Source organism: Lolium perenne, chromosome 7 (assembly GCF_019359855.2).
Source record: "Lolium perenne isolate Kyuss_39 chromosome 7, Kyuss_2.0, whole genome shotgun sequence".
Taxonomy (NCBI): domain Eukaryota; kingdom Viridiplantae; phylum Streptophyta; class Magnoliopsida; order Poales; family Poaceae; genus Lolium; species Lolium perenne.
Window position 1 is genome coordinate 299386181 of NC_067250.2, and position 16071 is coordinate 299402251.

The 16071-nt window shown below is 46.9% G+C and overlaps 3 protein-coding genes across 4 annotated transcripts in view; 1 reads left to right on the forward strand and 2 right to left on the reverse strand.

Annotated features, from left to right (window-relative positions):
* Positions 1-298, forward strand: part of LOC127312057 (tubulin beta-3 chain) — a 2582-nt gene extending 2284 nt beyond the window's left edge. Inside the window, exon 3 of the mRNA XM_051342533.2 lies at positions 1-298. This exon is cut by the window's left edge and continues 621 nt beyond it. Within this exon, the coding sequence (XP_051198493.1) occupies positions 1-59 (59 nt within the window). The 3' untranslated portion in view covers positions 60-298.
* A 1475-nt stretch (positions 299-1773) lies between these two features.
* On the reverse strand, positions 1774-4030 carry LOC127312054 (patellin-4). The gene is made up of 4 exons (XM_051342530.2): positions 2787-4030; positions 2557-2681; positions 2316-2460; positions 1774-2215 (listed from the first exon to the last, which is right to left on the reverse strand). Exons 1-4 carry the CDS (start codon positions 3912-3914, stop codon positions 1952-1954), a joined length of 1662 nt encoding a protein of 553 aa, XP_051198490.1. The 5' UTR covers positions 3915-4030; the 3' UTR covers positions 1774-1951.
* An 888-nt stretch (positions 4031-4918) lies between these two features.
* On the reverse strand, positions 4919-15202 carry LOC127312052 (twinkle homolog protein, chloroplastic/mitochondrial). Of its 2 annotated transcripts, XM_051342528.1 has the most exons (22): positions 14839-15202; positions 14627-14754; positions 14217-14272; positions 14059-14116; positions 13819-13977; positions 13593-13676; positions 13434-13514; positions 13284-13349; positions 13057-13170; positions 12853-12900; positions 12679-12764; positions 12509-12569; positions 12129-12174; positions 11992-12053; positions 9869-10000; positions 9729-9790; positions 9431-9514; positions 6313-6444; positions 6065-6161; positions 5840-5974; positions 5677-5744; positions 4919-5493 (listed from the first exon to the last, which is right to left on the reverse strand). In XM_051342528.1, exons 1-22 carry the CDS (start codon positions 15086-15088, stop codon positions 5394-5396), a joined length of 2109 nt encoding a protein of 702 aa, XP_051198488.1. In that variant the 5' UTR covers positions 15089-15202; the 3' UTR covers positions 4919-5393. The 2 variants fall into 2 exon arrangements, with proteins under 2 accessions (XP_051198488.1, XP_051198487.1); XM_051342527.1 differs by having other exon boundaries at positions 11992-12174; positions 14839-15201.
* Positions 15203-16071: the final 869 nt, after the last annotated feature.

Consider the following 16071-nt stretch of genomic DNA (forward strand, 5'->3'; position numbering starts at 1 on the left):
CGGCTGAGGATGAAGAGGATTATGAAGATGAGCAGGAGGAGGAGGAGGAGGCTGCCTAAGGCAAATCCTTGCCCAGTTTCTCTTCGATATGCCTTGTATCGCTTGTTAGTTGTTCTGAACATTGGTTAGGGTGCTTTCTGCTGTTAGATATCTAGATGCTATTTTACTCTCTAAATGGCATGTTGCCTTGCTCAGACTTATTTTTATTATGTGTCGTGGTGGTGTATGCTCATATAGTAATGAGCTTTAACTGTTTGGTGTTTGTCATTCTGTAGTACTAGATTGCCAAGTTCCAATCTGTCCAGTCTCTTTAAGCCAGTTTGGGTATACTTTGGAATTAATGGTTGCTCTATTGATTGAACTGCCTATAGGTTCTGAGTACTCCATCCGTCCCAGTTCGCAAGGCAAATTTTCAAAAAATATTTGTCCCAAAATCCCTCACCTCCTAGTCATATTTTGCATTTAATGTGGGAGTAAACTAATTTATTTTTGCATGCAAACACTCCTCTTTTCATCTCCCACCACGTACTAGTACTTCATGCATGTGAAAACACCACGCACTAGTACTCTATGCATATAGAAATCTTGGCCAATGAGATTTCACCTTGGGCCAAGATATTGGCAAATTTTGTCCTGCGAACTGGGACGGAGGGAGTATGTTATTTTCCTCTTTCTAAAATGCTTGGTTGGGAGTATTATTTTGACAAAGTTCGTCCTTCCTGGATAGGCAAATCTGACTCACTGTCGTTTTGGTTTTCTTAGAAAAGAGGCATCATCTGTGGGTTTCATTAATAACTCTTGAAAATCTCCAATTGAAAATCTCCTTTAGCTTTACTGCTTAATTAGCCACTAGATTGCCAATCTTCAATATGTGTACAGATGAGAGAACATGGTACACAATTTCATCAAGGGAAAAAGATACATGCTTGTTGAGTGAATTTCCCTGTAGGTTGAAAGTTGAACTAAATCATGCTGAAAAGGTTGAGAAAGACCTGGGAATTCTACGGAAATACAGTTTTGATCCCAGGTTTGCACCTGCTACTCGAGAAACATTTTAAAATGAAAGTTGAACTAAACTTTCGCATAGACATTTTAGCTGTGCACGCCAATTTTCGTGTTAAACTAACATTTTTTATGTCTTATGTAAAAAAGATAAAGAAATGTCTCAATGAGAATTACTTTTTAGCATCGAATTTTATCTTTTTTACGCACGACACAAAGCGAGCACAAAAAACGTTGAGACGTGTACGTTTAAAATACATTTTTTTTACATTTTAAAATACGTTTAAAACTTATTTAAAAAACAGAAGCATCTAATCCCATGTGCAAAAACACCTTGTCCGTTCCACTATTTTAGCTTTTCTTGATGCCATATGTCAAGTTGAACTGGCAAATCAATCATGCTAAAAGAGGTTGAAAGACTTGAGAGTTCTATGACTAAATATTTTATCTCTTCTTGATGCCGGTGTTATGAAGGGCGAGCCTGGTGCAGCGGTAGAGCCTCACCGCCTGTGACCAAGAGGTCCCAGATTCGAGTCGCGGTCTCCTCACATTGCACTTCGTGAGGGGTAAGGCTTGCCACTAACACCTTCCCCAGACCCCGCACAGTGCGGGAGCTCTTAGCACTAGGTACGTCCTTTTTTTTTTGTTTTGATGCCGGTGTTATGCAGATTTCAAGTGCAAATGTAACTCCAAACATGCAAGAACATTTCAAGTGGCGCAGAGTATAAAAAGATCATAAGTTCTTCGGTCAGCAGGGCACATACAGAAAACTTCTGTAATAATTTGATAATTATATTTCTCAAATAATCGCCAATCATAAACAATTTCTCTTGCACAAAAGAATTGATAGAATCCACACACACACACACCCACACACCCAAATCTCAGCCCCCAAAGAATTCACTCATCATCACATTGTCAGACCCCTCATCAAATCTGCATTTCTCGCTCAGCACTTCTTGGCGGAGGAGCTCTTGGCCTTGTGCCTGAACAGCACCTTCTTCTTCCCGCGCGTCGCGTTCTCCACGGTGATCACCACCTTCCCAGGCTCGCCGGCGCGGAACGAGTTGCGCACCGCCTCCTCGGCGGCGCCCATCTTCCTGCCCTTGCTGACGACGATGGTGTAGGAGCCCTCGTCGGCGGGCACGAACTCCTCCTTGTAGCTCACCTCCCAGCCCAGCACCGTCAGGTCCCATGTCAGCGTGGTGTCGCCCTGAAATGAAACTCGTCAGCTCTGCAATTCATTCGGAAATTGTTTTCTCGATGAAAACCATGGTGGAGGAGAGCAGAGCAATTCGAATATTGTTTTGTACCTCGGTGGCCTCGATCTCGATGGTCTCGGTGGAGCTCGCCTTGACGACGACCTCGGTGACTTCGGCGTCCTCGGCGGAGAACTCGGTGTCGCCGTCGCGCTTCAGCCCGCCGTACTTCACCGGGATGGCCTCGATCGGAATGTACCTTCAGGAAACACATACTATGCTTATCAGAAACCGCTGCAAAGTAGTTCATGTCGTGGACAGACATTGACATTAACAGTGTCGTTGTTGTTCTTACTTGAGGAGTGTCTCGGTGACCTTGGATGGGCGAGCGACGACGAACTTGCTCTTGGTCCTCTGCGTCAGGAACGGGTAGAAGAGGGTGCTGAACGCGTAGTACGAGAACGGCGCGTTGATCAGAATCTGCAGCAGTCGAATCAGCACGAAATTCAGTTAAATCTCAAACATTCAGAAGCAATTCGGGTAGAAATAGAATTTAGTCGAAGGCTGAGATCAAAAATGGCTCACGTTTCTGGCGACGAGCTCGGGGTAGTTGTCCTGGAAGAGGTCGACGACCTGCCGGATGGCGACGCGGAAGTCCTTCCTAGCCGGGCCCGGCGAGCCCTTCAGGTCCGTGACCTGCAGCAGCGACGCGGCGCCGCCGGGCGCGAAGTCGAGCTGGGCGACGTGGCTCTCCATGGCGCTCACCCGCCAGCGGAGGAACCGCGCCCTGCCCTCGCCGTCCCCGAGCGCGGCCCTGTACACCGCCTCGTCCGCGAACACGCCCAGCGCGTTGTAGCACACCGGGTGGCCCTCCCGGTCCGCGCCGTCGAGGCGGCACGCGCCCTCCGGCACGGCGCCGTCGTCGGAGGAGGTGGCGGTGGCGGCAGAGGTGGGGATGTTCCAGTCCCGGCGCCAGCGGAGGGTCCTGCGGAGCATCTCGAAGGCGGCGCCCGCCTTGAAGTCCCGCGCGCGGAGGAACTTGAGGAGGACGACGTCGGTTGCCTCGTCGCCCTTGCTCGGCAGCAGCGGCACGCCCCACAGGGCCACGTCCTTGTCGACGACGGCAACCGCCGGTGTCGCCGTGTCTGCCTTCTCGGGCTCGCCGGCGTCCTCTGCCGTGGCTGCCCCCTCCTCCTGCTTCTTCTCCTCGGCCGGCTCGGCTTCCTCTGCTTTGTTCTCCTCAGTGGCCTCATCCTCCTTCGCTTCGTCCTCTGCTTTCTTCTCCTCGACGGCTTCCACTTCCTCCTTGGCTACCTCCTCTGTTTTCTTGTCCTCCTCGTTCACCGCCGCCGGCTCCTCCACCTTGACGTCCACCTCTGCCTTCTTCTCCTCCGCCGCCTTCTCCTTCTTCTTCTTCCCCTCCTTCTTCTCCTTCTTCTTCTTCTCCACCTTCACCTTGCTGCTTGTGATGGTGGCGGTGGTGTCCTCGAGGTCGAACAGCTTGCCCTCCACGATGGCCTCCTCGACCTTGGCGCGGAGCTCGGCGAGCGCCTTCCTCTCGCCGTCCTTCAGATCACCTAACCGGTTGCTCTCCTCCCTGAACGACGTGTTCTTGGCGACGGCAGCGGCGCCCGGCGCCACCGCCACGGCCTCCACCTTGGCGCTCACCTCCACCGCATCCACAGCCCCGCCGGAGACGACCTCCACACCCATGCCGCGCGCTCAGCAAACAAGAAATCTCACAAAGCAAGGCAGCGCGCGAGCAATTCAAAGCCAGAGACAGGCGAGGCGAGAGGGAGAAGGTGGTGGTGGCCGGTGGTGTGTGGAGCGGGGAGGAAGAAGCGAGGGCTATATACTGCCCAGGCCACCGGCGCAACGGCTATGGAGCAGCGGGCGGCCAATGGGGTGGCGCCAGGTAGGACGTGGGAGCCGTTGCGTTGCTTTTCTGCGGTGCACAGCGAAGACGGCCCGGCCCATGCCAACGGCTACCTTGCAGCAGGTAACCGCTTTGTTTTCTCTGGTATCATTGCCTGTCCGTTTCTTTTGCTCATGCTAGGCTGTCTTGGTGATCTTTGCTTCTGTAGGGCCTGACTGACAGCTCGAAGTTTGACCTGACAACAAACGTTCTTGTTCGATGCCAATTAAGTATGTGCTCGCACAATCACACATTACTAATTTATTTATAGTACTCTACATTTAGTGGTGCATTGTTTATATGGAAATGAAAGCTGGAGAATTGCAAACAGGTGGTGGTTCAAGAACAAGAACAGGTACACATTGGGTTGGGTTGGCCCAGACAGCTGCAACTCAACTCAACACATCGGGTGCATGAATGGTACAGGCACAGCACAGCAAAGTGGCAGCCATTGCCAATCACACCCACAGCCTTGCTTTTGATCAGATACATCGACAGATATTCCAGCTGGTTGCCAATGGGAAACAGCCGGCAAGACTTGGCTTAGCTGCTAACGAAGAGCCAGCCGAACATAGACGGCAGACCTAATGATGCAATGCAAAGTGGAGATTGAAAAGAAATGGCACTAGTTAATGATCAGAGATTTTGGCACCACTTGCTGTTCCAGCGCCGCAAATAGACCAGCTGCAAAATAGATTTGATCATTGGGGGTGCAAGTGCAACGTCTATCTCGCAACGGTCACACCACATGTGGTCGATGGTGGTGCAAAACTCACAGATTACGGATTTCTGCTATGCAAAAAAAAAAAAGCAACCGATGATGAATACTTAAAATCTGGAGTAGATATTTGTCATGGACTACTAATACATGACCTTCTAACTGCTACAACCGTTGGAAGGGCATACCCAATAATAACATAAGGGACGGACAGACGAGATGAGCTTTCCCTAACTGATATGACCCACCCACCTGGTGCGACGATTTAATTACAATATAACCTTACTTAAATCACACCCCCAGCAATGCCATGTGGCTATCTTAGTAAGGCTAATGTTCAACCGCGCTTGTGCATCAGGAGTCATGAGCAGGGAGACACCTGATGTGAGAAAGCCAATTCAGGAGGACGCCAGTATTGATCAAGAATTAGATAGCAGTCAGCTCTGATGCATGATGAAGTCATTCGTCAATTGGCTCGATATATGCTGCGACATGCCACCCACAGGAGTAACCATGTTATCTCACTCATGTCAACTGTTCGGGCAGTGATTAAAGCAAATCAACGGTGTTGGTGTTGACTTTGCTGTTTCTGCCTCATCTGCTGCTTGACGACCTTCGCTACAATGTCTTCATCAGCCTCCTTGTATACACCAGTAACCCTATGGGAAAAAAATATGATGTGATTTGGTTATTTAGTTAGCTGAGGTGAACGACATAAACAATAATGGATATTAGAAATGAAGACAGAGCAGAAAGAACTGTATCATGCGGGTTTTAAAGCACAATCGAGCAATCTTGATTTAGAAAATGAGGATAAAGATTGGAATTTCTAATGTACATACCGGTCGTACGTCAAGAAAGCATCTCCTATTTGTCCTATCACTTTGTTCCGTACCTTCTTCATACAGACCTACAAATCCCCATCCATCCCAGCAAAACAGGTTAGAAAAGAGCCAGGGACAACATTGAAATGAAGCCTAGGATAAAACGGCTAAAAACAAATACCTGCACTACATCAACAGGGCCAGCATCTGGGTCCCTGTTTCGGTGGATGACAATCCCATTATCACATTTGTTTATGAAATGTGCGCTTCCACTGATGTCATACATATTAGGTGCTCCACCATTCCAGTTGTGAAGCTGCAAAAACATTAATCCAGAATAAGACCTGATTGTATACTGCAATTGTGTTGCAAAAATCAAATATGTGATTATGCGAATTTTGGTTACCTGCCTAGGGTGCGCAACAAACCATACATGGCATGAATGATGTTGAGCAAAGCGCTTAATCTTCGTAAGAATCTGGCTGACATATTCCGTCTCATTTCTGTTAATAACACAACAAAGGAGTGACTCACCAGAACAAAAAGGGAAACATGTAGCTGGGTGGGGCTAGCAGAGTTATAGTTGACACACTTGCAAAACGGCTACCTATTTTTATAATGAAATGTATGTAACAATTATTAGTAAAAGCTTACTGATTTGGAGAGCGCTGATGGTCCAGCTCATTATAAGGATCAATCACAAGACCACGCACTCCATGTCTTAGAACAGCAGCTTTAGCAAGATCAAGAACCCAATTAATGGATGGAAGGCTATCATCTTCGCACCTGATGAAATAACACATTCAGCAGCAGAGCAACATTTAAATCTCCAAATGCAAATCATCATCCAGTACAGTTACATCATCAAAGAGAAGCACAGCAACTATTGTGTCCCAATAAACAAGATCAAGAGATGAGAAGACATTGACACTGATGTTAATACACACACTTCTAAATAGAGTGCCCTCATGACAATTTAAGCACTTAGCAGTTAGAGCATCTCCAGCCGCGTCCCCCAAAGCGTCATCCAAAGGGATTTGGGGCGCACCGGCCAAAAATGCGTTCCAGCCGCGTCCCCCAAAGCCCATTTTTGTCCGGCGCGCCCCGATACGGTGTCCGGCGCCCCGAGCCCGTCCCCGTCCCACAGGGGACGGGATTGTCCGGCGCGCCCCGATACGGTGTCCGGCGCCCCGAGCCCGTCCCCGTCCCACAGGGGACGCACCGGGGACGCCGGACACAACGAAAAACGAGGCGGGGAGTGGCGGGGCCGACTCGTCAGCGGCACAATAAATTTTTAACCTAACCGTCGCCTACCTCGCGACGGAAGTTATTGGCGGTGCAGTTCCCGCAGCGACGGTGCAGTTCCCGCAGCGACGCGTCCCATCGCGCCTAGCTCTGCGTGTCGGCGTTAATGAGCGCCACCGCTCCTCCGCCTCCCTCCGGCCTATAAAAGGGCCGCTTCTCTTCGTCCCTCTCACACACAAACCCTAGCGCCTCTCTCCCAAACCCTAGCCGCCACCATCTCAACAAGACTGGACGCTATGTCTGGTAGAGGCGGAGGCCGACCTCGCGGCCGTGGTCGTGGTCGTGGTCGTGGCCGCGGCAGAGCTGAACGCTCGCCGTCGCCTTCCACGCCGCCGGCTTCATCGTCGGAGATGGACGTGGAGCCGGACGTGCGGTTCGAGTTCGTCCTCGTCCTCAAGGGCGACCCGCGCGGCATCCAGAGGCTGCCGGACTCCTTCGCCGACTACGTCGCCGGCGACGACCGCCCGCGCATGATGCATCTGCGGGAGGCTGCGTGCGGCTACTACCGGTGGATCGTCGACGTGATCTACGACGCGCGCGGCAAGATGTACCTCAACATCGGCTGGGAGAAGTTCGCGCGGCACCACAACCTCGAAGCCGGCTTCATCCTCCTGTCCTCCTACTTCGGCGACAGGGACATGAGCGTCAAGGTCTTCGACGAGACGCGGTGCCGCCGGGACTACCACGGCGACAGCACCGACGAGGAGGACGACTGAGTGTTCTTTCTTCGCAGCGAACACGTGCACGGAGGTTTCTGCCTGTTCGCCTCATCGGTAGAACCAACAAGGGCACCATCCTCCCGCTGGATTTTCCAGTTTAGGTGACTGGGTGTGCCCCTTAGCAGCGAACACAGGAAACCTTCGATGCACGGCCTAGTTAGGTTTAGTTTCTTTGCAAAATTTTATATTTGTGTCCACGACGGTTCAAACTATGTATTAGTTTGTGGAAAACCATGTGCCTAACTGTGTTTTCGTGTAAACCACGTTCCAAATTATGTATCAGTTTGTGGAAACTGAAATAAAAAAGCCAAAAAAAAGTATTTTAAATGTTTGGGGGAGGCGTTTGGGGGACGCGGCTGGGGAGCGACGTCCCCCAAAGGCGGCACGAACAAAACACGTCCCCCAAACGCTCAATCCGGCGCGGTTTGGGGGACGCTTTGGGGGACGCGGCTGGAGATGCTCTTAGTGACCTCGGTTGCAGTTTAGCAGGTCTTCAAGTGCTACAGAGACATTTAGAGCGATACGTATCTGGATAACCGGTACCTACGGGACTCAGAGGAGGTGAAAGGAAGGCGGCCAGGAAAACCCATCTAGGGTTCCGTCCCCTCGCCGGTGACGCTACTGGTCCGCTCCGCCTCCGGTGGCCTTGGGGCCTTGGAGGTGTGGCGGACCACGGCCTCTGGCCAGCTGAGGGTTTTCGTTCTTTGTTAGGTTGTTTTCAATGTCTTTTTCGGGATGGTGAGGCGGTGGCTACATCCTGAAGTCAGAATAAGGTCCTCCCCGCCCTATCCTCGCTCCGGTGGTGCATTGGCGGAGGGCGCGTGGAGTCATGTGTCTGGCGGATCTCATGGGATCCGGTCAGTTTTCGTGTTCGTTGGTGTGGTTTCAGGTCAGTCTCTTCCGATCTACGGTTGCCATCTTTGGCGACGGCTGGTCCATTGGGGCCTTAGCACGACGACTTTCTGTCTACTACAACAAGCTCTACTACGACAAGCTTTGCCTGGCTCCAGTGCTGGAGGGGCGAGGACGGCGGCTCACCTTCGGCTCGCGTCAGTGTCCGTAGTTGTCGCTAGGTGGTCCAAAGACCTGCTTTACTTTTGGGTCTGTTTGTACTGCTATTGATGATTATTAATAGATCGGCGGAAATTACGCAAAATAAAGAGACATTTAGAGCGGCCACAGGGAATCATTTTTGTTTTTGATTGGCTTCCTCAAGAAGCTATCTAGGCAGCACAAATCATAAGTAACACAGAGTTCGACTCAAACAAAAGCAAGATAGGTACAAATTTAGCAGCTAGAAAATACTTTTAGTTCCAGAGTTCGTATTGACAAAACAGTGATTAGCATATAAGTCAAGTATGGCTTATATTTTTCTAGAAAATGGACTACCTACATTCAATTGCCCCCTTCAATTTGGTCCCTGTAGTTTATAGTGTTTGCATGCTTCTTTTTGTTGTTTGTGCCATATCATTAGTTGTTTAGTTCATTCCATCACTCAGAACAGCACTGTAAGGTGGGGCGGTCGCTTGCTGACCACTTACTAAGGGTGTTCAATCCCAGGACTGGAATAAATCAGGATGATACTGTCAGAAACATGCTAGCTTAATCTTGTTCTATGCACGCAGCCTAAGTAGCAGCTCTAGTTATAAAAATTTGTATAATGCCCATGAGATTGGTCTGAACTGTATTCGAACACCTTGACTGCCCACCACTACTTAAAACAATGTAATTGAATACGATATATATACCGAATCAGATGGAATGTCTCGTTCAACCATTGTTTGCCTTCTTCAAATTCATCTGGACTCATCCTTTCCACAGAGCCCCCATATCTGTAGAAACCAAAACAACAATTGCTAAACCAACTACGTGGAATCACAAAACCTCAAATAAACAAGAATAAAAAGTCATAAGGCCAGAATGTCTGCACGATTGCACCTATGATCCATGGAATATATCCCACAGAATCTTTTGGGACTTCACAGTTGCTTATTCTAGGTATCATATATGATATCAGACACAACAGAGATACACTTGATCCTTTACCTTGCATTAAAGAATGGTTTCTTAATATGCTTCTCCAATAGTTTCCTGGCATGGTCTCTGACCTAAACAACAAAATCTCGTTATTTGGAAGTGCCCAATAAAGAAAGGATAACTAGCATCAATATCAAACAATGGCTTGCCTTGTTTTCCATTGAGCATAGTGCAAATTTCCATCCACACTGACTGTTTATATTGCACAGTAATGCATCAATCCATTCACTTTTGCCAGAATTCGGCACTCCTGTTACTATAGTCAACTCCCCAGGAACAACCTGCAACAGGAAATATAAACAAGTCACATGAGAAATCATGGAGGATGGATGATAGTCTGCAACCACAACTTCCCGAAATGCTGCAGCAGTGGCAGACCCAGGATTTTGACATGACCGGTGCTAAACTACAATGGTCAAAAATTGCCAAAAACACAAAATATACTGAAATATTGAATCAAACTTTAGGCCAGTTCCTAAACATGTGATGAATATGCCTGTATCATTTATTCACAAATGGTGTGACATAGTAAGAACTAAATCAAAATATGTTATGTATAGAATCTGTAATTTAAGAACTACGCACATTAAGTTTATAAATATATCGATCTCTAACCGGCTAGTCCCTAATTCCCAAACAATCAAGAAACTATGCACAAGAAGTTCATAACCGTATCAATCTCTAGTTCCTAATTTCTTAATAATCAAGAAATAATCTAATATTAGGTATGGTTAGGCTTGAGTCTTTTGTCTTTGTGAACGAGAGATTGACCTGTACTGGAGCATGGGTCTCATACAGAAAGCCTTAAACCTAGGTAGAGATAGCATAACCTAAAAAATAGGCACAAATACCTGCCACAAGTTCAAGGCGATGAAAATACGAGATTGACGTGTACTGCAGCATGGACGACTACGGAATCAGTGACAGCGATGGCACAAGCTTATGCAATGGAGCGGTCAGGGACTAGGCCGGCTTGGGGACGAGCAGTGTATGGAATCACGCCTGCCAGCCGCCGCCATGGCTGCCAGCCGGGAGCGGCTAGAGTGCGACATCACCTGTCTCAGGTACCAGGACTTTGGAGGAGAAACAGGGACGATTGATTGCAATCAGGCCGCGCCGTTCTATTTTCCTTTTTTCAGGTCTCGGCTGTTGCTGCTCACTTCTGGCCTGGTGGGTGCCCTAGGCGACACACGTGCTACAATGATTTTCAGGATACCTCCTTCTAAGAGTGAATCGAAGAGATTGTATACTAAAGATTAAAGTCGCGTTATAAGAGTAAGAATTCCGCGGGTCCTTTCCGCGCTAATCAGATAAAGGGCGTAAGGACCCGGTCTAACACTGCCCTAGGTCCACCCATGTGCTCCATTTCAGTCCATCTTTTTAGTGCGCGCTACACACTGAAACTGGAACCTTCTAGTTGTTTTCAGCTAGATCACCTAGTAATAATACATGACTACATGGTACGTAATTCCCCAAAATTGCTTAAATGATCTGATTTCATGCCAAATGTCAACAGCTATTGCGGTCAGAAAACGATCTATGTGCTAATAACGAAAATAAAGGAAGTCTTAACTTTGGTGATAGGATCAGCTTCAAGTTCAGAAGATCCAGAGAGATTCAGACATAACAAACAGGAAAGTAGCCAATTACAGAGGCTCGATTTCTAGGGTATGGTCGCTTACGGAAGAATCTTCAGCCAAACTCGGTACGAGATGGCTAGGCTTTTAATCCAATACTAGATAAGAGTGGTAGAAGGGAAAAGTACTGAGCAGTAAAGCTAACAGAGGTAACAGAAAAGCAGCTAAGTCAGAGGGTGAAACGTTTCACGAAGCGGTAATTTGAGTATTTACGATGCAGAAGCAATCTGGGAAAAAACTGAATTTAGGCCTGACACTCGGAAAGGAGAAAAACCATCTACTCCCTCCGGTTCATATTAATTGACTCTAATATGGATGTATCTAGACACATTTTAGTTCTAGATACATCCATATTGAAGTCAATTAATATGGATCGGAGGGAGTAGTTGTTTTCAGCTAGATCAACAAGTCATAATCATGACTACATGGTACGTAACTCAATGAAATTGGTTAAATGATCTGATTTTCATGGCAAATGACAAGCAGCTATTGCGGTCAGAAAACAAGCGTCTATGTGTAATAAATAAGGAAAACAAAGGAATTCTTTAACTTGGTAAGGGAGAACGCCAGCTCCAAATTCAGATCAACCCTTCAAGAAAAGAGGAAAAACGAGTAAAAATGCAACTAATGTATACCTTGTAAAGCTCATCCATACATTTCCAACCAGTGGGAATTCCAAGCTCATCCCCACGAATTCCTAGATAATAACTATCAATCTCAGGGAAGAACTCTCTGAAGTTGAAAAGACCTCTTATAGGATACAGTTCTGCACCTTCTATAACCTTTTTTAATGCTTGTGGTCCTAAGAACATCAGTACCTGTAGTCAAAAAAGAGTTACAAGGACCAATTACAGAAAGTCTAAAAACACCCAAGTTCCAAGACGGAGTTGTCTATGCATAGAAAACAAAGCTAAACACAATAAAAACTGAACTCAGATGTGGCTATATATTTCAGACGATTCTTCAGAATGCAGATTCATTGTACATACAAAAATCTTACAGGCTTTAATTAGCATAATAAGCTTATCTAAAGAGCCATGTTAGGACAAGGACTTTTTACACCTCTGGTTGTGCTTGTAACATCAGAAAACCTTTCAGCATGATAAAAATATTATTAATCAGTCAAACTTGACCATGCATGCCGTAACAAACCTCATTCGCATCTTTGCAAAATTCTGTCTCGTTCTTCTTTGGCCAGCTGACCCTCCAACACCTGATTGCATCAAATTAAATGTCAAAACGAGTTAAATGAGGGGTTGCACAGTCATGGGTACTTAGTAATTGCTGAGGCTCGTGATTGTAATGCAGAACGGTACACAAACCTTTCTTTACCAAGCCGGCGAGCAAGTTCTTCAGCAAGGGCCTGCCCTGGAGGATCAGCATCTGTTGCCAGTATTATTCTAGATGCCTAATACATAGCAAAATATATTCAGTAAACCGAAACATGCCAGCAATATAGTTTGCAAAATAACTTCTGAAATGAGAAAAATACCCACCGAGTCAAGATACTCTTTGCAGTTCCAGAGATATTGATACTTCTTATCCTAGCTTTACAGGGAATGTAAGAATATGTTAGATCACAACTAAGGTTTCAACTGCAGATCAGCTTACATTAGGGAACTATACTAGCAAGTAATAACAGCAAACATAAACTCTCCTAGTGAAAAAAACTTGCTGCAGTATCAGGAAATATTTCTAACATGGTCTTTGTCTGGGAGTTTGTTCGATACTTGTGGCGGTGCACCATCTGGCACACTCACACAGTTACGATAGCCAGCCTCTTCCATTGAAAGTTTATCAATTTCTCCCTCAACCTGCAATGTCAAAAAGCAAAAAAGGCTAGTAAAAAAATTGTGAACTCAGGCTCAAATGGATTGGCAACAACAAAAAAAGGGGGAAAATGTGCAATGGCAAATCTAGAACATACAATGATAACATCGCGTGCTTGTTTTATATCATCCAAACCATACAAAATTTTCTCTGTATTCGGTTCCTGGTGAGGAAAAAAAGTGAGTATAAAAGATATTGATAAAAGTATAATTTAAGCATGTAACCTAAAAAGGACATTACAACAAACCTGTGAAAATTTCTTTGACACTTCCCTGTATTTGCAACCAACAAGGACTTTATCACGTCTGTAGGTGAAAGCAATCACAATCTGCACATGAAATACCATACGTATGTATCACAATGTATGCTTGTCCACAGTGAAACTGCATCAACAGTACAATTATACCTTGTTATTCCATTTACGCTGTGATACATTGTTCCTTCGAAGTGTTTCCGGAGATATCATTCTTTCTGAAAAGTATGTCACGAGCTGCAAGGGATAACCATTTTACAAAGCACCCATGCACAAAAGTTTTAATGGCATAAGCAAAGAGAACTGCCAAGATGGTTTCAGTATCATTTGAAGAATATGCCAATTCAAAATATGTCTAGCTTAATAATGATTAAATTACCTCATCACAAAGAGGTTCGAGGTGCATGTCCTGTTCACGAAGTTTCCTGTAAGGCTTGACTGCATTATTTGCTTTGACTTCCTGGTCAGAGCCATTTCCTGCGTCAGATTCATTTCCCATGTCCCTTTTTGCTTGGTACACCTTTGGAACGCCATCAGGCTGCAGACACAGGACAGAACGAAGTGGGGTGTGAAGATGGTTTATTACTTTCAGATTTCATCAACTTGCTGGTAAACTCACCTGGGCATCGCCTTTCCAGCCACAAGTCGCTCTAAAACAAGTCCATGTTGCATTTAAACTGAAGAAACAGCATAGAACAGAGATCAGATGACGGAACATATACCTTAAGAAACAAATCTAACTGACAAGCTCAAGATGTGCTATACATGAAAACTCACCCATCATTTCGGATGAAGACGCTGAGGCTTTGTTCCTCAGTTGAGCCCCCTTTGCACTAGTTAACAGAAGGTAAATCATACTTAATCATTTATTGTCTGGTGGATCACCAAAACAGCATATACTTGTGTAAGAAAGTCATATAGATATGAACATGTTTTATAAAGAGGTCATCAAATTGATCATAATTTGCAGGTATTTCAGTCACTGATAACACTTGTTTTATGGAACGCTCATGAATACTTAGAATGTGAGCGATATGTGGAACAGAAACGAGGTAACTAAGGCTACTGAAACATTATTGATATGATGCCCTCAAATACATAAACCTAGCTTGCCTACTCAATCCAACTAAATACAGCATGAAAATGGAAACAAGGATAATGGTTGGTATCATAGAAGGCCACAGTACCTGTGGGCAAAGCAGCCGTTGGAAAGTCCCGAGCCTCCATTGACTCATGTTTATCCCTTCGCTTTTGAGCTTGTGAACCAGCTGCCCGAGTCGCGCTTCACAAGCCCTCTTCTCCTCGTCCGAGCGCACTGCCGTCCCAAAACGGCACCACATCAGTTAAACAGCACCCAGTTGTTTCAGAGCAGGACCAAAACAGTGAGCGGGCGCGTTACCGATCCTGGAGCGCGGGGCGGCGGGCGGGGCGGGGGCGGGGGCGGTCCCGAAGCAGCAGGCGAGCTCGGCCCGCCTGGGGAGGCGGGTGGCCGAGACGGAGTGGAGCAGGCGGACGCGGTGGCCCCACGCGGTGGCGAAGGCGGCGGGGAAGCGGCGGCGCGCGGCGAGGAGGAGGCCCGAGTCCCCCGCGGCGGCGGAGGTGGAGGCCGCCATGAGGAGGAGCGAGTGGAGGGACGGCCGCGGCGGCATCGCTCTAGGGTTTCAGAGCATGGGCGGGCGGAGCGGAGCGGAGAGGCCTTGGTTTGGGGAGGAAGAAAGAGAGGCGAGGAGCAGCAGAGGATTTCTCTTTTGGATTGGATAGGAGGGGAAAGGAGGGCGAGGGGTTTAGGGTTTTACGCGCGGCGCCGGCCCTCCGGCGTGTTCCCCGGATTGGGCTTACATGTGGGCCACATGAACGGTCATGATTTTTTGTTCTTGAGTAATTTGATGAACTGAAAATATTATCACAAAATATGGTGCATTAGAAGTATGATGTTCTGTCAATATATAGAATTTGAAGTTCACATACACATTCATTCGAGATGTGAGAAAGATAGAAATTGTGCATTAATGTGATATAGTCCTCCTCCTGTCACATGAAAGTTGTGTTAGGTTTGTGCATACATATAAATTTAGACAAATCTAAAACATGCAAACCGAGCTTGGCTCTGGTGGAAATTCCTTTTGGTGGAACCAGTCCACCCTGATTCAAGTTCTAGACTTGACATGGGTGTTTGCATCTACCTAATTTATTTCAGGATTTAACCGGCGCTATTCTTTCAGTGGTAGGTGACGTGTCCGTCAACAACGAGGCGCATATGGTGACTTCGTCAACCTCAAGATCTGCCAGCTCAGTCCCACGAAGGTGCTCATATGGGTAGGGTGGGTGTGTGTGCATTCATAGGGGTGAGTGTACATGCGTGTTTGTGGGCGTTTGCGTTGTACTGTATTCTAAAAAGACAAAGCTAAGGCATTTTTTTATTAGTTTAGGGGCTTGAGCAAGTGCAGAATAAAAGTAATGTTTAACTTACACAAAGCCTACAAACCAGGGTCTACCTATGTGAACTAACGACTTATGCTAAGCAAGTCAAGCAACAAGGTGATAACAAGAGATATAACTTCAAGCACGAAGTCTATCACAAAATAAAGTGCATAAGTAAAGGATCTCGGGTTGAGCAGTAACCAAGGCACGC